The sequence below is a fragment of the Lutjanus erythropterus genome, chromosome 15, assembly GCF_056507025.1.
Source record: "Lutjanus erythropterus isolate fLutEry1 chromosome 15, fLutEry1.hap2, whole genome shotgun sequence".
Classification (NCBI taxonomy): domain Eukaryota; kingdom Metazoa; phylum Chordata; class Actinopteri; order Lutjaniformes; family Lutjanidae; genus Lutjanus; species Lutjanus erythropterus.
Window position 1 is genome coordinate 26,988,159 of NC_139331.1, and position 24,061 is coordinate 27,012,219.

Below are 24,061 nucleotides of genomic sequence, written 5' to 3' on the forward strand. Positions count from 1 at the left end.
TAAAATAATGTTGAAGCAACTACAGACACTTTTACTGTCGTCCGTTTTGCATTGCTGATATTGCAGCTCAGAACACTGATTATCATGAGGAGATAATGTCAGACTGACAGCGTCATGTTTAAATCTGCTGTTTGAAGTTTTATTTTTTAACATGCAGTTTTCATGTTAGAGACAAACAGCAGCATTAAGACAGCATTTAGTCGATCAGTAATTTTCTGACAGCATTATTATTTCCACAGCTTCTATTTATTACAACTTTGTGCTGCTGTGACACTGCTGCACTGCTCAGTTGAGTGTTGTTAAAAGAAAAGGTGATTCGTCACAGTGATAAACCTGCCCCTGTCCCTGTTTTAGAACATGTTGCAGGCATCAATTCCTAATGAACGTATATTTACCAAAAACAATAAAGTTAACCAGTTTGAACAATACATATCTTTGAATTCTGGTCTTATTTACGTATTTCACAACGCCCCAACTTATTTTGGTATTGGAGTTTGAGTAACATTATATGGAAGTAGGACACAAGTGACACAGAGGTAATTCATGCATTAGTTCACCTTTATTTTGATATTGATAAGAATACATTTCTGTTATAAGTAATAAAACCTTCAAATACGTACATTTATGAGTACCACACAACTTTATCAAAATCTGTGTCCTCATGTTCTTAGTATTTATAGCTATGTAAATAATGAATATATAAAAGAAAATCTCAGTTTAATCGGCTGTTTTTGAATATTGATAGTGAACATAAAGAGGAACTCTGCTCTGAACTCTGATGTGATGTGACAAAATGACAAATATTGCCCTAAAAATCAGCCAAAAAAAGCAATCGGCGATGGATTCAGCCCATCGTCGACAGACAATATATTGGTCCAATCGCCCCACCCCTAATTTACACATTTAGCCCAGTGCATACCTTTACCAACCAAGAGTGCTCTGTCTTGTTCTCTGACCTGTTCTTTAACTACAGAAGATGCTGCGACCCCAGTACCTCAATACATTCTGAAGATTCCTCAGAACTTGCCTGCCCTGACTTGCTTTCCTTGCCTTATGTTATGATCATTAGTATCAATACACATCTGGATTTTTGTGTTTCTAAGATTTATATTTATGATTCTTTACTTTCTTAATCTGTTTTTAATTCATATACCCAATTCCTTGTATGTGAAAACTTAAACCTTATTCTTACTCTGATCTGCAGTAAAATACACGTGGAGCTAAAGTAGTTTTTTGCACACAAATCATTGATTCACATGCCGTTTTAACTTGAACTGCAAACAAAGGACGTGAATAGATAATATATAAAAAGTTCACACTGGAGCCTTTGATTTCGTCACCATACACACTTCATACTCTGTAACTGCATCCATAAAATGTAAAAAGAAATTGAATACACAGGATGCGCTCAGTATATAGAGTATCAGTTAATATCACAGCCCCTAACAGCCACTGTTATGTTGGGCAGAAAGTATGGTACCATGTCTTGCTTGCAGATAAATGCTGAGGTACCTACTTTCATGTGAGACAATTTTATCAAGTGATACATCTTCTCAAACTGCTCATCTGAGTTATTACTCAACATTTAATACATAACACACACATAGATACAGGTGCCCCACCACAGTCCCACTTAACATGATTCAACCAAAACAGTCTTCTATCAGCACACACCAGCTGCTAACTGTCACTACCATCCCATTTATTGTATGACCCAAATTCAAAGTTTTTATTGGGCAGTTTTTTTGGGGGGTTTACTTAAATAGTTATACTGTTCTCAACCTGATTAGGGTTCAGATATGTGTAAGGAACTTGCAGCTTTGAGTTTCTTGTTGTAATTTCTTCGCTGAGGCGGGACAACTCTGCTTGAAATTCCTTAATCATCTTCTTAGGGGCAGGCTCATCGAATCGTTCTTCAGGGTACTGACCCAAGAGAATCTGCCAAAATGAAACAGTAGATCAGACTGAGTCAGTATTTTGTTTGCTGGTTTTTCTAAAAGCATTTTCTAAATGTGGATGAGTTATAATGAGTGTACATCATCACTAAACTTACCGTGCCACTGTACTTGTCTGAAAGTATCCACACCAACGCTGCCAAACTGACTGTCTCGTCAACATTTGGGAGGGTCTCCAAAATTGTCTTCATGCTTGACTGCCCCTTAGTGGTTGGAGGAGGCTTGCACAGCAGGGGCGAGGAATTGGGCTTGAAAGCCAGGTAGTCAAACTAAATTCAGAAAATGTGTTTTGCTTATTATTATTATTTCATTGAATGTTTAAGCTTCACAGTGCAGAATGAGAATGTTGGTTTGACACTGACGATGCTTTCATATTCCTCTGCTGAAGGGGTTAACTTTCTCAGTAACACTTTAGAATGAGGGTCCATTAATTATTAGTTGATACAGCGATAAGCATTAACTAATGTATCTTATAATCATTCACTAATGGTGTCCATGTTAAAGGGATAGTTCACCTAAAAATGAAAATTTAGTCATTATCTTCTCTCCCTCAGACCAACTGAAGGTCGGGTTTAGTCTTTTAGTCCATGAAACACTGCTGGAGTCTCACAGGAAAAAAAAGGCCTCCATACTGCTCGTCTGATGTAATCCAAGTTTTATCAAGCTGCAACATGCCAAGTTGGCTTGAAAGACATAATTTACACCATTTTTTGTAACCTGAATCTTCACTGTAGATCCTTAGCTTGGAGCCATGTTCAGTGCACAACATCTGAACTAGGTGTATGTGGTATGAATGGCATGTCAGGGCTTTTGGAGACTTGGATTACAGGAGATGAGCAGTTTGTTTTGATTTTTGATTTTTTGTTGTTTTTTTTTCAATTGATTTATCCATTTGATAAGTGGTCATCATTCACTAAATTTGTTTTGGAGATTTATGGAGTATGAACATGTGTAGATAATGACAGAATTTTCAGTTTTGGGTGAACTATCCCTTTAACTAGGGTATTAACAAATTTAATAGTTTATAAAGATGTCATTAACAAAGGTTTAATGAAGATTTACATGTTAATATTAATATTAAATTACTAACTAATATATGTATATGTTTGATAAAAATGTGAATAAATGTCACGAAGTTCAGAGCTGAGCTACTTCATTATGAGAAAATTTTTTTTTAAATAAATGTTTAAGGGTAATTGTCCACTTACTTGTCCATCCTCAAACTTGTGACTCATTTTTTGTAAAGGTTGAGCTGAATGGTTTACATGGAGAGGTTTGCTTTTTCCTTTATCTTCATGTAAATGTTTATTAACTTAATAACTATTTATTAACCATTTATTAAGGGACACGTGTTTTCATCTTTACAATAAGGGTCACAAAGAGCATTAATACGTGGTTAATTAAGGTTAAGTAATGCTTATATAACTAGAAATTATAGGTTAGGCTATAACTTATTGTTGAATTTATTATGTGATTAATTATTACCTTTAAACAGACATCTACAAGAATGTTTTTTATCTCAATGAAATGGCTTTGCTGTGAACTTCATGATATACACACTAATTAACATTTTTTATGAACTATGTACTACATTTAATTGGTATCCCAATTGTTAACAAGACTTTTGTCAAGTATATATTATTGCTTAATATAGCTTTACATACCTGTTAGTTTATGCTTATTACAGTAATAACTAAACTAAATCTTTATAAACAATTAAATAATGTATGAATTGATAGTTAACATGATCACCATTAGTTAAAAAATGATTACTAGACACATTAGGTAAGGTTAATTATCAGGCCTGGATTAATAGACCCTTGTGGTAAAGTGTTACTATAATTCTTCAGATTTTTTATAAGGTAATTTAAGTTGTTTTGGCAAGTCAGACAAATGTTTAGTCAAAGCAGAATATTTTTGGTTGGCTCACCTGTCCACTGTTGACTGCAGCATGTTGAGCAGTCACTGTGAAGATCACCATGGTGATGAACTTGATCACTTCCTCCACAGTCTTAAATGCTGCTGGGATCCCTGTTGGCAGTACAGTTATCATCAGTAATCACAGGTGCATATATACATACTATATACATACTTTATACATATATACATGTGTTAAATACCTGAGGCTTTGTTTCCTAGGAAGCCATGTATGAATATCTCACTGATCCAGTCCTGCAGCTCGTTGTCTTCACAGACCTCAGAGTCTGAGGGATAATAGTACTCCACTATTGCCCTCACAAATCTGGTAAACACAAAATAAACTGATTTTAAGTGAGTTTTCTGAAGTCATGTAAGGCAACATTTTGAGATTGCACTGCCTGACCTGTTGATGATGTTCCACAGCTTCAGGCCGTCATCTCTGTAGTAGAAGTTGGGGATGGACTCCAGTCCTCGTGCAGTGATGTTCTCTGGCAGACAGAGGGAGCTGTAGGTCAGTGTAGCAAAAGACCTTCTCATGAGCTCTTTAATCCCATCGAATCCAAGTGTGCTCTAATAATCAATAACACATAAATAATACAGATCAGACTAGTTTATTCATCTAGAAAGATAAAGAAATACTGATATTAGATGTGATTTACACAACTGGAGGATCAACATCTGAGTATTCAGAAATATACGTGCTTAAGATCCGTACTCGACTTAAACTCCCTTCAGGTCCAAAAATAGATGTGCGGGCCAAAATGTTTATCTGGAGCGTGCAGTGGAAATGAGAGACCAACAGCTGTTCAGAGAGAAAGGTAAGAATATAAAATTTAGGTCAAGCTATCAATCAATCAATCAATCAATCAATCAATCAATCAAGCCATCAAGCCATCAATCTATACAAATGTCACCACCAAATTCAAATAACATATGTTTCTAAAAGTCAGTCTTCATTTTTCACATTAATTTTTCTCTATGAGAAAAACATTTTTTTTGACATAATTGCCCCTGATTGTTACATATGACTTGATGATTTTGGACAACATTTACAACATCAAAAAAGCACCGACTGTGATGACAACTGTCTAATTATACCTTGTAGAGGGGATGAATCACTGGGAAGTTGCGGAAAGTGGAGACAGCAAAGGCTTCTGCCAAACTGTGAGTGTTCATGAAGTGATAGAATGACTGATGTTGCATATAATCAGAACTTTTAATAAACATCTTGGCCAGCAGCCAGTCAGTTTCCGAGTCACTGGGCAGAAAGATGGGGTTCTCTGCAGAGGGCTGTTGATGCAGCTGGAATGTGAGAAAAACATCTTTCATTTTTCTTTTAAAATAAATTAATGTTTTTTAAAAGCAAATGCAAACTGTTGACTATTATATGCATATGGGAGAAGCACCTTTCTCGCTCCGTCTTTATGCTTGTTCATGCTCATGCTAAACCATGAGTAGTTTACATCACATTATTGCACTAAAAATGGCAGTTGCACACATAAAAAAGTTTTGTCTGTGACAAACTTTAAGGCTGGATTTTAAAAAACATATTTTTGGACTGTGATTAAATGAAAACACTGACAGGGAATTAAAAACTGGGTAACACTTTATAATAACCATAATTCATAAATAGTAAATTGGTAGTTAATCAAACTTTAGTAAATAGTTATTTCACCGTTAAACAATGAAATAATCAATAATTATTTATTAATGCTCTAATTTGTTATTTAATCACTAGTTTGGTTAATATAAAATTTATAAATTATATATTGTATCATAGCTGATAAGAGATAATAAATACTAATGTGATCAGAATTTCTCTTATCAACAGTTAATTTCCTTTTTCAACAATTGCCTTGAAAAAGGTGAGTGCATATAACTGTTAGTGTTGAGTTACTTCAAGTGTGAAGTAGGGGGATGTGTGTGTAGCTGTGTGTAGACTGAACTCCCTCTACTAATAACACATTATGGGACATTCTCACAGAAGGGTGGGACGTTTCTTCGTGTTTCTATTGTATAATCTGGGTGCTTTGTGAATATGACGGTATGCAATATGAATACTGTCACAGATTTGCTCTACTGTAGTAAGTCTAATACCTGAATTGCAATTGGCATCAGTTTGCTCTCTGGGTTCGTGTAGAACAAACAGAAACCAGGAGTCGCATGCAAAGGTTCGCCATTATACACCTGAGATGGTATTCCTTCAAATATCTTGTAGTCACAGAGGAATATGTTGCCTTTCTGTATGGGAAGGAAAAATAGGGTAAAGAAGTGAACAAAGATCTTGAAAGCTTCAATAATGTATTATCATTTCAATTAAACATTGATTGGAATTTGTGCTGATATGTATTTTTATGGTTGGTTTTATATACTCCATGCACACACCAAGACAGATGTATCAAAAATACTCTAGCAAGGTAAATAAAATATCAGCATAAATACAATAAAATACTCACTAGTGTCTGGTCCTTTAAGAAACCCACTAGACATGATTTGTACATTTAATGAAAGCAAAACAATATGAAGAGGTGAAATGGTTGTCCAGGACTTTCCACTGTTATACAAGTAAACCCACAAATCATTTCCCAAAGCAAAGATTATCACCCATTTAAAGCCCCTCAATGGTCATACCTTCATTTCCTGCTGCAGAGAGCTTCCCGTTTCCAGGAATGGCTTCACCATCTCCTCTGTGACTGTAAAGTTTGGGGGAAGCTCTGAGCACCTCTTGATCACATTGGGGTTGACTGCGTTCAGAAACTGGAATCCATAAAAGTCGTCTTCTTTCCAGTGCTCTGCAGTATACTCTGGAAGAACAGCAACTGGCAAATATAATCTGTCTCTAAATTGAGAAGCCGCTGGATGAAGCGTCAGAAATTAAGGAAGCTTCATGCTGCTGCATGTTATTTAGTTATTAAAATTAATTTCCATATTTAAACAGGTAATTATCCATGCTCTTCTAACAACGTGCTTTGACAAAGATATATTTTAGTGACGCAACAATCATGTATTGAACCCATTAAAACTTCTAAACATATAAATATTTATTTTATGTTCTTTCTTTCTACTTAGGGCCTAGGCTACTTAGTTAAAGGATCAATGTGTCGGATTTAGTGGCATCCAGCAGCGAGGTTGCAGATTACAACCAACTGAATATCAGTCAAAATATCTGCTGTGCAACCAGTCCGTTACAGAAACTATAGGGCCTGACATATGATGCTGACATAAGTCTTTCGCTGGCACACGTCAGCATAAGAATGACAGTGTTGAGGTCAGTTAAACAGCAGAACTATAACTCTACCTGACATCCATGTCTTTTTGAACCAGAAGATTTTTTTGATGTCCTCAATGCTTTCCCAATGTTCAGAAGATCCATGCAGCCCCTTAAACATGAGTTCAGCATCTCTAAAATAAGAAAGGATAAAAAGAAAGCCAAGCAAAATGCAGACAAACAATATACTGATATTAATGCTTGAAAATAGCTTTTTGCCTTACAAAGCCACAGATTATAATAGAATCGCTGACTCACAGTAATCTTTTTGAGAAAAGCATTTCAAATCCTTTAGATACAGAGAGGCACATTTCAGCTGGGATCTCAGATGTATCTTTGAATCCAATGCCGTGCGGTAGCTTTGGATCAACAATGTTCCATCTAAAAAATGAAAAACAAAAAGAGAATCATATAGAGATTTGTCAAGATAAACTTCTGAGACAAAATGAGAGCAGCACTGCACACATGAAAACTTACTCGTACAAGCTCCTTTTAAGCAGCAACTCTTTTTCCCGATGGTTAGTCAACAGGGGGTGGTCCTCCTCAAAATCCTTCATGGCTGAGACATAAAAAAAACATTACATCAGTAACATTTTAAATGACGTAAACAAAATCACAAAAAAACAAAAAACCAAACAAACTGCGGTATCTTATAATTTTCCAGTTATTTGGGGAATTTGAGGCGGACCTTTCCCTCCTCTCAGCTCCACCAGCTCTCCTCTGGAGATCCATCTGTAACAGGGGAAAAGAATGACGTCTCCCTCTGGGGTCGTCACCACGATTTTGGAGCAGTACCACTCATCTTCTGGGAGAAGAAAGTACTTTTTTTTCTCCACCTTGAGCAGCAGAAGCTTCCCCAGAGATGAACTGGTTTTCACAGTGTACACCCCGGTCTGGGAAAAAGGCAAATAATTACATGAGGACCAAGCAAATACAACACCTGTTCAGAGAACATCTTTTAACTGATGCTGAGCACTGAAAACAACCAACATCACAGCCTTTTATTTGTGTATGTAAGTTGTACAGACTGCCACAAAACTTCCATACTGGTTCTCACAGTCAAATATAAGAGCTCTCCCTGTTGGCATCAAACAGCATATGAAGGATAACAATGGAAAACACTGACTGACATTGATTATAAATGAGCACATGTGCTTTCTCTATGGTATATTTAACCAAACCAAACATTTTAAATTTGTTAATATGATCGCAAATGTTTGGAAACTTTAAAATAACATCAGGATGTGAATCTGCAGCAAAATATATACAGTCATCTTACTGTTATCGGCTATGTGTTAATACAATGAAAATAAACTGCTTCACAGGAAGGAGGGACAGATATATCAGTTTTGTTTGATGGGATAAATTAACCTGGTAATAACCTAAAAGAAACAGAATGAATGAATGAATGAATGAATGAGTAACAGAGAAGGCTGATCATTGTCTGACAGCATTTCAGGCCCTGCAAAGTGAAATAGGATCAGATGGTGAACTATTCAGGGAGAGAAAACTATTAGCTGAAGAGGAGCAAAAGTTACACGAAAATGAGGACAATTCTGCTGCCATAAATGTGGATTTCATACTAAAATAGTTTAAATATTCTCTACATTCTGTCCCTGGTAGGAGCAGTTTTTTTTTTTTGTGAATCATTCAAACGTTTCAGTCTTTGCATGATGGAAGAGAGTCCAGCTATTTGAGGCTTTATAAATTCTTTGAAATGTTATCAAAGCATTTGCAACTAAAATGCATTTATAGTTTTTAAATGCAGTAAAATATCTTATTTATCTGTCAATTTTTGCATCAAATTAATTTAGTTAATAGTTTAATAAGTCAGTTAATTTGAAAATAAGAATTTAAAAGAATCTTTAATGGTTACTTATTAATTGACCCCTGATCCCCTGTGATTTTGCAAAAGTGGTCTCTGGGCAAAGTAAGCTGTGTACCCCTGCAGTAGTAGCTGGGGGGGTCAACTGACAAACTTCTCTGGCTTGTAAAACAGCCAGAAATCTAAACTCCATGTTGATTTCCTGCAGTTCCTGGCCTGTGCTAGCTGCAAATCCCAGTAAACATGGGGAATTACCATTTGGCAAAGGTCAACAATTGTCTTATGCCCTGAGCTACCAAGGGCTCCATAACATACCTCAAACTTGTGCTTGAGAAATTTTTTTTAAGTGTCTCATGGCCTCTCCACTAACTTTGACTATTCAATGATCTGCACATGACTCAGGAGGACAGTAGCCAACTCTAAACTAACAGCTTGATAAGGTGTACAGACTGTTGAAAAATGAAGCTGGTCCAGCAGTGCTGAAAAGAGGAGGAAGCACAAGGAAACTAAAAAACAATACCCACCCCAGGCACGACTTGTTCATACATACTGATACAGAAGTATCTGCTGCCCAAACACCAGACTTCATAACAGCCTTATTTACTCAAGGATTCAAAAAGGGGGAGAACAAGGGATGTGGAGATCCTCACATTTGCGTTTGCCTTAAGCCCCAAAATGACTGAACCCCACTTTTCATGCAGTGATGTGAACAATGGTCAACAATTGGCTTCAACTTACCATCCCAGTTCCAAAATCTACACCAAAGTTGTCCAGCTCAGTTTGCTCACTCTCCCCTTCTGTTCCAAACAAGGTGACTAGAATGTGGTCAAATGTTCCTGCATTTGCCATGTCACCTGTTGTCACTTCTAGCTTGTACTCAGCCATGGTCATTCAGTAGCAGTTCTCTGTGGACTGAGATGAAAAATGAAATGTCAAAACTCAATGGCAAGCATAAGTGATACTGGTTCAAGCAGAATACCTGCAACACCTACCTGTTGGATTTATTCAGTGCCTGCTATTCTCATGTCTGCTCCTTTTTTTATGTCTTCACATCTTATTCTCCTCCCCTTTTCAATACATTTAGTCATGATTTGTAACAATGCAAACTGTGTCATTTGTCTATACTGGACAGAACACAGTAACGCCATGCAAATTCAGGTGGAAATGATACCTTCCAGTATATTAAGATAAGGTGCTATAATTCACCAGGCAGCTACAGCTTCCTAGGGAACGTGACAGCACAAATACACTGATCAGGCATAACATTATGACCACTGACAGGTGAAGTGAATAACACTGATTATCTCTTCATCATGGCACCTGTTAGTGGGTGGGATATATTAGGCAGCAACATTTTGTCCTCAAAGTTGACGGATGGAAAAATGGGCAAGTGCAAAGATTTGAGTGAGTTTGACAAGGGCAAAATTCTGATGGCTAGACGACTGGGTCAGAGCATCTCCAAAACTGCCGCTCTTTTGGGGTGTTCCCGGTCTGCAGTGGTCAGCATCTATCAAAAGTGGTCCAAGGAAGGAACAGTGGTGAACTGCCGACAGGGTCATGGGCAGCCAAGGCTCACTGATGCATGTGGGGAGTGAAGGCTGGCATGTGTGGTCCAATCTAACAGATGAGCTACTGAAGGCAAGCTGGCGGAGGCAGTGTGATGCTTTGGGCAATGTTCTGCTGGGAACCCTTGGGTCCTGCCATAAATGTGGATGTTAGTTTGACACGTACCACCTACCCAAGCAGTGTTGCAGACTATGTACACCCTTTCATGGAAACGGTATTCCCTGATAGCTGTGGCCTCTTTCAGCAGGATAATGCACCGTGCCACAAAGCAAAAATGGTTCAGGAATGGTTTGAGAAGCACAACAACGAGTTTGAGGTGTTGACTTGACCTCCAAATTCCCCAGATCTCAATTCAATCATGCATCTGTGGGATGTGCTGGACAAACAAGTGCGATCCATGGAGGCCCCATGTCGCAGCTTACAGGACTTAAAGGATCTGCTGCTAACATCTTGGTGCCAGATACCACAGCACACCTTCAGGGTTCTAGTGGAGTCCAACACATCCCACAGATGCACAGCCTTCACTCCCCATCCCCATCAATGAGCCCTGTCAAAGACATTTACATCTCTCAGGGAAAATTTATGTACAAGAAGTAAATTTTAAGCCACAAGATATTCCTAAGTCTTGTCTTGTTAGTTTTTAATAGGTTTTAGTGTTTATAATTTTCCTCCATTGTCTGAAGGTTTGTGGTATCAGATGTTTTTCATACTCCGTTCATTTTGCGTACTTTAGTCTCAGCATAAATTGTAAAACAAAATATAATTATTATAAAGGATTTGCACAAATTGAAGTACCTTAACTTAACAACACAAGTTCCATGAGGTTATAAAACATGTTTATTTAGTTCTGCAAGTACAAATAAAGGCCCTTTTTGTATATGAAAATACACTGGTTCGATACCCTACAATATTTGCCTGATTTTTGCAATCGCCCTCCTCCCCTGGAGAAAAATTCACCAGACACCACTGCTGGGGAGTAGTGTGTTCCCCAATGGCTTCAAAAGTGACGCTCCTGTATGGGGTAAGATTCATGCATGCACACATAAAAATCATGCACGTATTAAAAATGTGTGCATGATAGTCTATAGTTGTGCATAAATAAAAAAATTTCTAAACTCTTAAGTCAAATCATGCGTAGATATGTAGTGTATATTTTCTCTGTGAGAATACAACTCATAAAGTCACAACTTTACTAAATTACAAATACGGATTGCAGTTTTATGGGTGGGTTTTCTTCATTATGGATATGAATCTGACAACCATGAAATTACTGTCAAAACTATGTCATGAGGTCACAGGCATTATGTATCGAGTGGAAGATAACATCAATTCTACAAACCGCGCATGCGTGAAAGATTAGAAAGCTCCGCTCTTAAGCTAATTATTGTCCTAGCAAGGTTGTTTATGAGCAATATAGCTTCTAAACTGAGGGAAGATGTTAAAAATGAAAAGTAACTGAGCTGTATGTTCGTAATATCACCGAACAAATCCATATAATGCATAAATCTAACATAGTGTCTCAGCAGCACAAACTGTGTGCGTCACACTGTCATTAACCGCCTTAACCACCATTTGGGGAAGCAGAGTCATTTTTCCTGTTTGCTCCAGGTTCACTTTAGATTTACACGTTATATAATCCACACACTAAAAAAATGATGAAGCAACTACAGACACTTTGAATATTTTTTACTGTCTGTCTGTTTTGCATTGCTGATATTGCAGCTCAGAACACATGAGGAGATAATGTCAGACTGACAGCGTCATGTTTAAATCTGCTGTTTGAAGTTTTATTTTTTAACATGCAGTTTTCATGTTAGAGACAGTTAGAGACAAACAGCAGCATTAAGACAGCATTTAGTCGATCAGTAATTTTCTGACAGCATTATTATTTCCACAGCTCCTGTTTATTACAACTTTGTGCTGCTGTGACACTGCTGCACTGCTCAGTTGAGTGTTGTTAAAAGAAAAGGTGATTTGTCACAGTGATAAATCTGCCCGTCCCTGTTTTAGAACATGTTGCAGGCATCAATTCCTAATGAACGTATATTTACAAAAAACAATTAAGTTAACCAGTTTGAACAATACGTATCTTTGAATTCTGGTCTTATTTACGTATTTCACAACGCCCCAACTTATTTCGGTATTGGAGTTGGAATAAAATTATATGGAAGAAGGACACAAGTGACAGAGGTAATTCATGCATTAGTTCACCTTTATTTTGATATTGATAAGAATCCATTTCTGTTATAAGTAATAAAACCTTCAAATACATACATTTATGAGTACCACACAACTTTATCAAATCAATCTGTGTCCTCATGTTCTTAGTATTTATAGCTATGTAAATAATGAATACATTACATGAATACACCCCTAATTTACACATTTAGCCCAGTGCATACCTTTACCAACCAAGAGTGCTCTGTCTTGTTCTCTGACCTGTTCTTTAACTACAGATGATGCTACGCCCCCAGTACCTCAATACATTCTGAAGATTCCTCAGAACTTGCCTGCCCTGACTTGCTTTCCTTGCTTAATTCACCAAACCTTATGTTATGATCATTAGTATCAATACACATCTGGATTTTTGTATTTCTAAGTTTATATTTATGATTCTTTACTTTCTTAATCTGTTTTTAATTCATATACCCAATTCCTTGTATGTGAAAACTTAAACCTTATTCTTACTCTGATCTGCAGTAAAATACATGTGGGGCTAAAATAGTTTTTTGCTACGCTTGCTTAAGTTATATTGACATTGACATCTCTAATATGACACAAATCACTGATTCACATGCCGTTTTAACTTGAACTGCAAACAAAGGACGTGAATAGATAATATATAAAAAGTTCACACTGGAGCCTTTGATTTCGTCACCATACACACTTCATGCTCTGTAACTGCATCCATAAAATGTAAAAAGAAATTGAATACGCAGGATACACTCAGTATATAGAGTATCAGTTAATATCACAGCCCCTAACAGCCACTGTTATGTTGGGCAGAAAGTATGGTACCATGTCTTGCTTGCAGATACAGTAAATGATGAGGTACCTACTTTCATGTGAGACAATTTTATCAAATGATACATCTTCTCAAACTGCTCATCTGAGTTATTACTCAACATTTAATACATAATACACACAAATATACAGGTGCCCCACCACAGTCCCACTTAACATGATACAACCAAAACAGTCTTCTATCAGCACACACCAACTGCTAACTGTCACTACCATCCCATTTATTGTATGACGCAAATTCAAAGTTTTTATTGGGCAGTTTTTATTGGGTTTTCCTTAAACAGTTATACTGTTCTCAACCTGACTAGGGTTCAGATATGTGTAAGGAACTTGCAGCTTTGAGTTTCTTGTTGTAATTTCTTCGCTGAGGCGGGACAACTCTGCTTGAAATTCCTTAATCATCTTCTTAGGGGCAGGCTCATCGAATCGTTCTTCAGGGTACTGACCCAAGAGAATCTGCCAAAATGAAACAGTAGATCAGACTGAGTCAGTATTTTGCTTGCTGGTTTTTCTAAAAGCATTTTCTAAATGTGGATGAGTTATAGTGAGTGTACATCATCACTAAACTTACCGTGCCACTGTACTTGTCTGAAAGCATCCACACCAACGCTGCCAAACTGACTGTCTTGTCAATATTTGGGAGGGTCTGCAAAATTGTCTTCATGCTTGACTGCCCCTTAGTGGTTGGAGGAGGCTTGCACAGCAGGGCCGAGGAATTGGGCTTGAAAGCCAGGTAGTCAAACTAAATTCAGAAAGAAGTTTTAATATGCATTAGTATTTATTTTTGTAATTGTTACAATCCCCCTTCACCTGAAAATGTGTTTTGCTTATTATTATTATTTCATTGAATGTTTAAGCTTCACAGTGCAGAATGAGAATGTTGGTTTGACACTGACGATGCTTTCATATTCTTCTGCTGAAGGGGTTAACTTTCTCAGTAACACTTTAGAATGAGGGTCCATTAATTATTAGTTGATACAGTGATAAGCATTAACTAATGTATCTTATAATCATTTACTAATGGTGTCCATGTTAAAAGGATAGTTCACCTAAAGTTTGAATGAAATAATGTATGAATTAATAGTTAACATGAGCACCATTAGTTAAAAAATGATTACTAGACACATTAGGTAAGGTTAATTAGCGGGCCTGGATTAATAGACCCTTGTGGTAAAGTGTTACTATAATTCTTATAGTATATATAATTCTATAATTCTGTTTTGGCAAGTCAGACAAATGTTTAGTCAAAGCAGAGTATTTTTGGTTGGCTCACCTGTCCACTGTTGACTGCAGCATGTTGAGCAGTCACTGTGAAGATCACCATGGTGATGAACTTGATCACTTCCTCCACAGTCTTAAATGCTGCTGGGATCCCTGTTGGCAGTACAGTTATCATCAGTGATCACAGGTGCATATATGCATACTATATGCATACTTTATGCATATATACGTGTTAAATACCTGAGGCTTTGTTTCCTAGGAAGCCATGTATGAATATCTCACTGATCCAGTCCTGCAGCTCGTTGTCTTCACAGACCTCAGAGTCTGAGGGATAATAGTACTCCACTATTGCCCTCACAAATCTGGTAAACACAAAATTTTAAGTGAGTTTTCTGAATGTAAGGTAACATTTTGAGATTGCACTGCCTGACCTGTTGATGATGTTCCACAGCTTCAGGCCGTCATCTCTGTAGTAGAAGTTGGGGATGGACTCCAGTCCTCGTGCAGTGATGTTCTCTGGCAGACAGAGGGAGCTGTAGGTCAGTGTAGCAAAAGACCTTCTCATGAGCTCTTTCATCCCATTGAATCCAAGTGTGCTCTAATAATTAATAACACATAAATAATACAGATCAGACTAGTTTATTCATCTAGAAAGATAAAGAAATATTGATATTAGATGTGATTTACACAACTGGAGGATCAACATCTGAGTATTCAGAAATATACGTGCTTAAGATACGTACGTCACTTAAACTCCCATCAGGTCCAAAACTAGATGTGCGGCCCAAAATGTTTATCTGGAGCGTGCAGTAGAAATGAGAGACCAACAGCTGTTCAGAGAGAAAGGTAAGAATATAAAATTCAGATCAATCTATAAAATCAAGCTGTCAATCTGTAAAAATGTCACCACCAAGTTCAAATAACATAAATGTTTCTAAAAGTCAGTCTTCATTTTTCACATTATTTTTTCTCTATGAGAAAAACATTTTTTGACATAATTTCCCCTGATGGTTACATATGACTTGATGATTTTGGACAACATTTACAACATCAAAAAAGCACCGACTGTGATGACAACTGTCTAATTATACCTTGTAGAGGGGATGAATCACTGGGAAGTTGCGGAAAGTGGAGACAGCAAAGGCTTCTGCCAAACTGTGAGTGTTCATGAAGTGATAGACTGACTGATGTTGCATATAATCAGCATTTTTAATAAACATCTTGGCCAGCAGCCAGTCAGTTTCCGAGTCACTGGGCAGAAAGATGGGGTTCTCTGCAGAGGGCTGTTGATGCAGCTGGAATGTGAGAAAAACATCTTTCATTTTTCTTTTAAAATAAATTCATGTTTTTTAAATGCAAATGCAAACTGATGACTATTATATGCATATGGGAGAAGCACCTTTCTCGCTCTGTCTTTATGCTTGTTCATGCTCATGCTAAACCATGAGTAGTTTACATCACATTATTGCACTGAAAATGTAGTTGCACACGTAAAAAAGTTTTGTCTGTGACGAACTTTAAGGCTGGATTTTAAAAAACATATTTTTGGACTGTGATTAAATGAAAACACTGACAGGGAATTAAAAACTGGGAAACACTTTATAATAACCATAATTCATAAATAGTAAATTGGTAGTTAATCAAACTTTAGTAAATAGTTATTTCACTGTTAAATTAGAGCATTACTAAATAATTATTGATTATTTCATTGTTTGTTATTTTATCACTAGTTTGGTTAATATAAAATTTATAAATTATATATTGTATCATAGCTGATAAGAGATAATAAATACTAATGTAATCAGAATTTCTCTTATCAACAGTTAATTTCCTTTTTCAACAATTGCCTTGAAAAAGGTGAGTGCATATAACTGTTAGCGTTGAGTTACTTCAAGTGTGAAGTAGGGGGATGTGTGTGTAGCTGTGTGTAGACTGAACTCCCTCTACTAATAACACATTATGGGACATTCTCACAGCAGGGTGGGACGTTTCTTCGTGTTACTATTGTATAATATTGGTGCTTTGTGAATATGACGGTATGCAATATGAATACTGTCACAGAGTTGCTCTACTGTAGTAAGTCTAATACCTGAATTGCAATTGGCATCAGTTTGCTCTCTGGGTTCATGTAGAACAAACAGAAACCAGGAGTCGCACACAAATGTTCGCCATTATACACCTGAGATGGTATTCCATCAAATATCTTGTAGTCACAGAGGAATATGTTGCCTTTCTGTATGGGAAGGAAAAATAGGGGAAAGAAGTGAACAAAGATCTTGAAAGCTTCAATAATGTATTATCATTTCAATGAAACATTGATCGGAATTTGTGCTGATATGTATTTTTATGGTTGGTTTTATATACTCCAAGCACACACCAAGACAGACGTATCAAAAATACTCTAGCAAGGTAAATAAAATATCAGCATAAATACAATGAAATACTCACTAGTGTCTGGTCCTTTAAGAAACCCACTAGACATGATTTGTACATTTAGCAAAACAATATGAAGAGGTGAAATGGTTGTCCAGGACTTTCCACTGTTATACAAGTAAACCCACAAATCATTTCCCAAAGCAAAGATTATCACCCATTTAAAGCCCCTCAATGGTCATACCTTCATTTCCTGCTGCAGAGAGCTTCCCGTTTCCAGGAATGGCTTCACCATCTCCTCTGTGACTGCAAAGTTTGGGGGAAGCTCTGAGCACCTCTTGATCACATTGGGGTTGACTGCGTTCAGAAACTGGAATCCATAAAAGTCGTCTTCTTTCCAGTGCTCTGCAGTATACTCTGGAAGAACAGCAACTGGCAAATATAATCTGTCTCTAAATTGAGAAACTGCTGCATGAAGCTTTAGAAATTTAATGTTATTTAGTTATTAAAGTTAATTTACATATTTAAACAGGTAATTATCCATGCTCTTCTAACAACGTGCTTTGACACCTTACACAGGGTCATAAAGTGCATTATTAATAGAAACAGAAATATTGATATGGTGCAGCTACATGCAGTAGGCTCAGTGCTCACTCTTCAAGTCATAGCAGTTCCTCAACACTATATATTGTATTGAACCCATTAAAACTTCTAAGCATATAAATATTTATTTCATGTTCTTTCTTTCTACTTAGGGCCTAGGCTACTTAGTTAAAGGATCAACGTGTCGGATTTAGTGGCATCCAGCAGCGAGGTTGCAGATTACAACCAACTGAATATCAGTCAAAATATCTGCTGTGCAACCAGTCCATTACAGAAACTATAGGGCCTGACATATGATGCTGACATAAGTCTTTCGCCGGCACACGTCAGCATAAGAATGACAGTGTTGAGGTCAGTTAAACAGCAGAACTATAACTCTACCTGACATCCATGTCTTTTTGAACCAGAAGATTTTTTTGATGTCCTCAATGCTTTCCCAATGTTCAGAAGATCCACGCAGCCCCTTAAACATGAGTTCAGCATCTCTAAAATAAGAAAGGATAAAAAGTAAGCCAAGCAAAATGCAGACAAACAGTATACTGATATTAATGCTTGAAAATAGCTTTTTGCCTTACAAAGCCACAGATTATAATAGAATCGCAGACTCACAGTAATCTTTTTGAGAAAAGCACTTCCAATCCTTTGGACACAGAGAAGCACATTTCAGCTGGGATTTCAGATGTATCTTTGAATCCAGTGATGTGCGGTAGCTTTGGATCAATAGTGTCCCATCTAAAAAATGAAAAAACAAAAAGAATCATATAGAGATTTGTCAAGATAAGCTTCTGAGACAAAATGAGAGCAGCACTGCACACATGAAAACTTACTTGTACAAGCTCCTTTTAAGCAGCAACTCTTTTTCCCGATGGTTAGTCAACAGGGGGTGGTCCTCCTCAAAACCCTTCATGGCTGAGACATAAAAAAAACATTACATCAGTAACATTTTAAATGACGTAAACAAAACCACTGGCAAAAAAAACAAACAAACTGCGGTATCTTATAATTTTCCAGTTATTTGGGGAATTTGAGGCAGACCTTTCCCTCCTCTCAGCTCCACCAGCTCTCCTCTGGAGATCCATCTGTAACAGGGGAAAACAATGACGTCTCCCTCTGGGGTCGTCACCACGATTTTGGAGCAGTACCACTCATCTTCTGGGAGAAGAAAGTACTTTTTTTTCTCCACCTTTAGCAGCAGAAGATTCCCCAGAGATGAACTGGTTTTCACTGTGTACACCCCGGTCTGGGAAAAAGGCAAAGTAAGAAAGTAATAATTACATGAGGACCAAGCAAATACAACACCTGTTCAGAGAACATTTTTTAACTGATGCTGAGCACTGAAAACAACCAACATCACAGCCTTTTATTTGTGTATGCAAGTCGTACAGACTGCCACAAAACTTCCATACTGGTTCTCACAGTCAAATATAAGAGCTCTCCCTGTTGGCATCAAACAACATATGAAGGATAACAATGGAAAACACTGACTGATATTGATTATGACAGAGCACATGTGCTTTCTCTATGGTATATTTAACCATAGGTGTTCAATGGAAAATAAAATGAAAAAGGGTAAAAGTTACACAACATTTTAAATTTAATATGATCGAAAATGTTTGGAAACTTTAAAATAACATCAGGATGTGAATCTGCAGCAAAATATATACGGTCATCTTACTGTTATGAACACTTATGCATGTCCTAGTTTGAGACTACAGAGCAGTGTCAGGTGACCCAGGCCCTCTGACCATTTTCTAATGCACAATGAAAATAAACTGCTTCACAGGAAGGAGGGACAGATATATCAGTTTTGTTTGATGGGATAAATTAACTGAAAGTAAGGGCAAAGTAAGCTGTGTACCCCTGCAGTAGTAGCTGGGGGGGTCGACTGACAAACTTCTCTGGCTTGTAAAACAGCCTGAAATCTAAACTCCATGTTGATTTCCTGCAGTTCCTGGCCTGTGCTAGCTGCAAATCCCAGTAAACATGGGGAATTACCATTTGGCAAAGGTCAGCAATTGTCTTATGCCCTGAGCTACCAAGGGCTCCATAAAACACCTCAAACTTAGGGTTGAGAAAGTTTTTTTAAGTGTCTCATGGCCTCTCCACTAACTTTGACTATTCAATGATCTGTACATGACTCAGGAGGACAGTAGCCAACTGTAAACTAACAGCTTGATAAGGTGTACAGACTGTTGAAAAATGAAGTGAAGCTGGTCCAGCAGTGCTGAAAAGAGGAGGAAGCACAAGGAAACTAAAAAACAATACCCACCCCAGGCACGACTTGTTCATACATACTGATACAGAAGTATCTGCTGCCCAAACACCAGACTTCATAACAGCCTTATTTACTCAAGGATTCAAAAAGGGGGAGAACAAAGGATGTGGAGATCCTCACATTTGCGTTTGCCTTAAGCCCCAAAATGACTGAACCCCACTTTTCATGCAGTGATGTGAACAATGGTCAACAATTGGCTGCAACTTACCATCCCAGTTCCAAAATCTACACCAAAGTTGTCCAGCTCAGTTTGCTCACTCTCCCCTTCTGTTCCAAACAAGGTGACTAGAATGTGGTCAAATGTTCCTGCATTTGCCATGTCACCTGTTGTCACTTCTAGCTTGTACTCAGCCATGGTCATTCAGTAGCAGTTCTCTGTGGACTGAGAGGAAAAATGAAATGTCAAAACTCAATGGCAAGCATAAGTGATACTAGTTCAAGCAGAATACCTGCATCACCTACCTATTGGATTTATTCAGTGCCTGCTATTCTCAGTTCTGATCCTCTTTAATGTCTCCACATCTTGTTCTCCAGCCACCTTTTTAACAGATCAGTCATGATTTGTAAATGCAAACTAAGTAATTTGTCTATACTGGACATAACACAGTAACACCACTGCAAATTTAAATGGAAATACACACAGAAGACGTGATCCCACAGCTTCTTAGCCACTTGTTTAGCAGTCTGGTTTGTGCAAGGGAAAGTGTGGGCCATTAATAATCATTAATAATGGACTATCAAATATCAGAATAAATATGTTCTATTTACTTAATGTTTTAAAATGTATTTTCTCTTTAATCTAGGAGTACTTCAGGTCAATATATGAAACAAAAAAACAAAACAAAAAACAAAGCAATTCTACACGCTAACATCTTTCATTAAACATTTATTTGTCTACTTTGACAAATATAAAATATCAACTTTATCTCTGAACAGAGTCTGACTGAGATTTCTCAACTTGCATTACATAAACTCTGGGTATATTATCTACTGGTGGTTTGATTTTCAACATGAGCATATGAGCATCCGGCTGAAATGAATGCAGCATATGGCTGAAATGCAATGCAATGCAATAACACATTAAACTTCTATACTTCGGTCAGGTAAACCTTGCCAATGAAAAATTCCCTCAATCAGAGAGCATCTTGCTGAACAGTAGCCAGCAACTACATACAGAGGTAATTCTTCAGTCTTTGAACTTTGTTGGAAAGGTTTCCAGAATCCAGCTCCAGCAGTACTTTCTGGAATACCTCAAAACTGTACTTGAGGTTCTTGGGGTATCGCAGATCTAATGCATAGGTCAGTCCCATCAGATAGCAGCAGGCTCTGCTAAGATCCCCAAGATCCTCCTGTTATCTTCACAAAATAAAATACCCGTTGCCGTCATAAGGAAAGCCACTGCGACAGAATTGGTGCTTTTATTTTGAAAATAGGAAGAAAACCTACCCTTAGCTTAAATGAAGACAGGCTACTGAATAGCCATGACCATAGGTACTGTGCTTGACTCGATAATGCTTGAGAAGCTCCCCTTTTGAAGAATCCTCAAATGCGCATTGCTTACATTTGTTCACCCTCTCTCCTTTAGCAGTGTTGGTGCTGTAAAGAAGACATCAACATTTTTAACATGCTTGACAAAATGATTCAACCTTTACTTGCTCTAGGTATCAAGTGTTTCCCCAAAAATATCATTAAAAAGTCTTGACAGCTGAGAACCCCCGCACCCCTCAAAAGGAGGTTGAAAACCTCTTCTATAATACTTCTATACATTATTTTAATAATTTTCACCATGCTAAGTATGACTGTGACACATCAAAGGGAATACAGTCATGGCGGCGGCCACAAGTGTTAGATTACATCAATGAGACCAACGTTTATCTCCTAAAAAGAATAATCAGACGGCGGTAAACCTCTAAAAAAAAAAAACCTGCGTGCGTGTGTTTATTAGCGATCTTTCCCGGGGCAACGGCGGAGCTCTGGCCGGCAGACGAGCTCTGCTGGCGGCTGCTGCCTCTGTGAGGAACGCCTGTAGCTCCGGAGCTCCGGCAGTACGTGGCTGTTCCCACAAGAGCTTCCCATCGGAGTGCATTGCAACGCGACCTCTTGTTAGAAAAAACTAAGTAAAACCGAGTAAAACACGGCGTCCAAATACACACACACAGAGAGAGTGCGCGGTGAAAGATAAACTTATACGGTCCGATGGTCCGTTAGCTGTTAAACTGTGTGTTAACCAAATGAACCGTGTGTTAACTTAAGTTAGCTGAGCAATTTGGTGGCTAGTAAACTGTCAACAAAGTTAGCTTATGCACAACAGTATGGTGGCGACAGTATTTAAAAGAAAAAAAACCAACACCCAGCGTTATATGAGGGAAGACAGGGTCGCTATTGATTTAAAAATTGCAAGTGCTCTACTTACGTCATATAGTCCTCCATATAAGTTCACCGTGGTCGTCTGTGAGACCGTTGCTTGCCTCCTGTTGCTGCAAAACGCAGGATAGATTTCCCATTAATCCACTCTGCCCGCGAATGGGGCACGTCATAACGTTCTGCGTAACAAAACTTACTCATTTTCTTACGTTGTTGTTAGATATGAAGACTATTGAGTTAGAATGAGTAATAATTAAAGTTGTTGAAACTGATCAGTATAATTGCTCCATACTCAAATATTTTCACTCGTATTTACAAAAAATATTATGTATATATGAGAAATATAATTAGTTACTGAAACACTCATTTCTTTTTGTGAAATAAACTTAAATAACACATGTACATTTAAGACAAAATTAGCTGTTGGATTTTTAAGCATTTAGTTTTGTACGTTTAACTCAACTCGAGGCACGTGCCAAAAATATAAGAAAAAATAATAACATTAAAGGGGTAAGTATGAAGGAGGAACACCATAAATTGGCATTATATGCAGATGATGTGATTGTATACTTAACCTCTCCAGACCAGTCCTTACCAAACTTAATGGAAACAATTTCAGAATACAGTAAGCATTCCAGCTATAAACTTAATGAAGGTAAATGTGAAGCACCAACTCTCAGGAAACAGATATCAGAAGAACTTAAAAATAGATATAGATTAAAATGGGATTAAAGAAAATTAAATATTTGGGAATTTACCTTACTGGAGATATAAAGAAGCTCTATGTAGATAATTACCAAGTTTTGGAAGAAAAATTGAGACAAAATTTAAATAGATGGAAAACTGTACCAGAAACATTATTGAGTAAAGTGTGAAAATGATGATCCTTCCCCAGTTCCTGTTTTTATTACAGGTTTTACCACTACCCATTCCACACTGTAGTTTTAAAAGATGGAATGCTTTTAAATTATATCTGGAATCATAACAAGGAAAAAACTTAATACGCTAATACAACCTAAAGAAAAGGGTGGGTTTAACTTTCCAGATTTAATTACTTATTTTCATGCTACACAAGTAGATACAATAATGAAATGGATGAACAATAAAATGAAAACTAAATGGAAACTAATAGAAAAACAATCAATACGAATATCAATTGGAACATTACCTTACCTAAGTTTAAAGGAAATGCAAAAATACAACAGGAATAATAGGTGTGTAGAATACACATTTAAAAAATGGAGAAATATTCATAAAAGGTATGAGATTGACAAAAATTGTATATACTTGAGCGAGATAGCGAGTGATCCAGATTCTTTGCCAAATAAAATGGACAAAATACTGGAAGAATGGGCAGTTAAGGAACTACAGATCTCAGAGATGATTACAAATAATACGATAGATTTGAAACATTAGTAACAAGATTTAACATACCTCAGAATAATTTCTTTAAGTATTTGCAAATAAAGAGCTATCTCACTAAACAGCAAAGAGAGGATCAGAGTCAGGAGATGCGTGGGTTACTGGATTTTATAAGCAAAAATAGAGACAGTGAAAATAGCAAAAATTTCAAAGCTGTATAAGACCTTAAGAGAAACAAAGGTTAAGGCAGACAGCACCAAAGATAAATGGGAAATAGAAGAAGACTGGGAAGATCTTTGGGACCA

General features: G+C 37.2%; 2 protein-coding genes across 2 annotated transcripts; both read right to left on the minus strand.

Moving 5' to 3' along the window:
- Positions 1-1,750: 1,750 nt before the first annotated feature.
- LOC146314554 (hydroperoxide isomerase ALOXE3-like) lies at positions 1,751-9,985 on the minus strand. Its single transcript, XM_084737777.1, has 15 exons — positions 9,961-9,985; positions 9,707-9,880; positions 7,832-8,036; positions 7,621-7,702; positions 7,402-7,524; positions 7,174-7,277; positions 6,507-6,679; positions 5,973-6,116; positions 4,974-5,177; positions 4,591-4,677; positions 4,279-4,445; positions 4,076-4,197; positions 3,886-3,986; positions 2,054-2,224; positions 1,751-1,938 (listed from the first exon to the last, which is right to left on the minus strand). The coding sequence occupies exons 2-15, from the start codon at positions 9,857-9,859 to the stop codon at positions 1,759-1,761; spliced, it is 2,016 nt and encodes a 671-aa protein (XP_084593903.1). The 5' UTR covers positions 9,860-9,880; positions 9,961-9,985; the 3' UTR covers positions 1,751-1,758.
- Positions 9,986-13,315: 3,330 nt separating this feature from the next.
- Positions 13,316-21,594, minus strand: LOC146314555 (hydroperoxide isomerase ALOXE3-like). Its single transcript, XM_084737265.1, has 15 exons — positions 21,477-21,594; positions 20,239-20,412; positions 18,791-18,995; positions 18,583-18,664; positions 18,365-18,487; positions 18,137-18,240; positions 17,397-17,569; positions 16,869-17,012; positions 15,871-16,074; positions 15,523-15,609; positions 15,211-15,377; positions 15,020-15,141; positions 14,832-14,932; positions 14,130-14,300; positions 13,316-14,014 (listed from the first exon to the last, which is right to left on the minus strand). Exons 2-15 carry the CDS (start codon positions 20,389-20,391, stop codon positions 13,835-13,837), a joined length of 2,016 nt encoding a protein of 671 aa, XP_084593391.1. The 5' UTR covers positions 20,392-20,412; positions 21,477-21,594; the 3' UTR covers positions 13,316-13,834.
- Between the last annotated feature and the right edge of the window lie 2,467 nt (positions 21,595-24,061).

What these genes read in the sequence shown, in the direction of transcription:
- LOC146314554 (XM_084737777.1), bottom strand. Translation starts at nt 9,859, where the DNA reads ATGACCATGGCTGAGTACAAGCTAGAAGTGACAACAGGTGACATGGCA. An exon ending in CTTTTCTCAAAAAGATTACT is followed by an intron (nt 7,278 to 7,401) that starts GTGAGTCAGCGA and finishes TTCTTATTTTAG; the next exon opens with AGATGCTGAACTCATGTTTA. An exon ending in CTGAAGGGAGTTTAAGTCGA is followed by an intron (nt 4,446 to 4,590) that starts GTACGGATCTTA and finishes ATTGATTATTAG; the next exon opens with AGCACACTTGGATTCGATGG.
- LOC146314555 (XM_084737265.1), bottom strand. Translation starts at nt 20,391, where the DNA reads ATGACCATGGCTGAGTACAAGCTAGAAGTGACAACAGGTGACATGGCA. An exon ending in CTGATGGGAGTTTAAGTGAC is followed by an intron (nt 15,378 to 15,522) that starts GTACGTATCTTA and finishes ATTAATTATTAG; the next exon opens with AGCACACTTGGATTCAATGG. An exon ending in CTGCAGTCAACAGTGGACAG is followed by an intron (nt 14,301 to 14,831) that starts GTGAGCCAACCA and finishes TTCTGAATTTAG; the next exon opens with TTTGACTACCTGGCTTTCAA.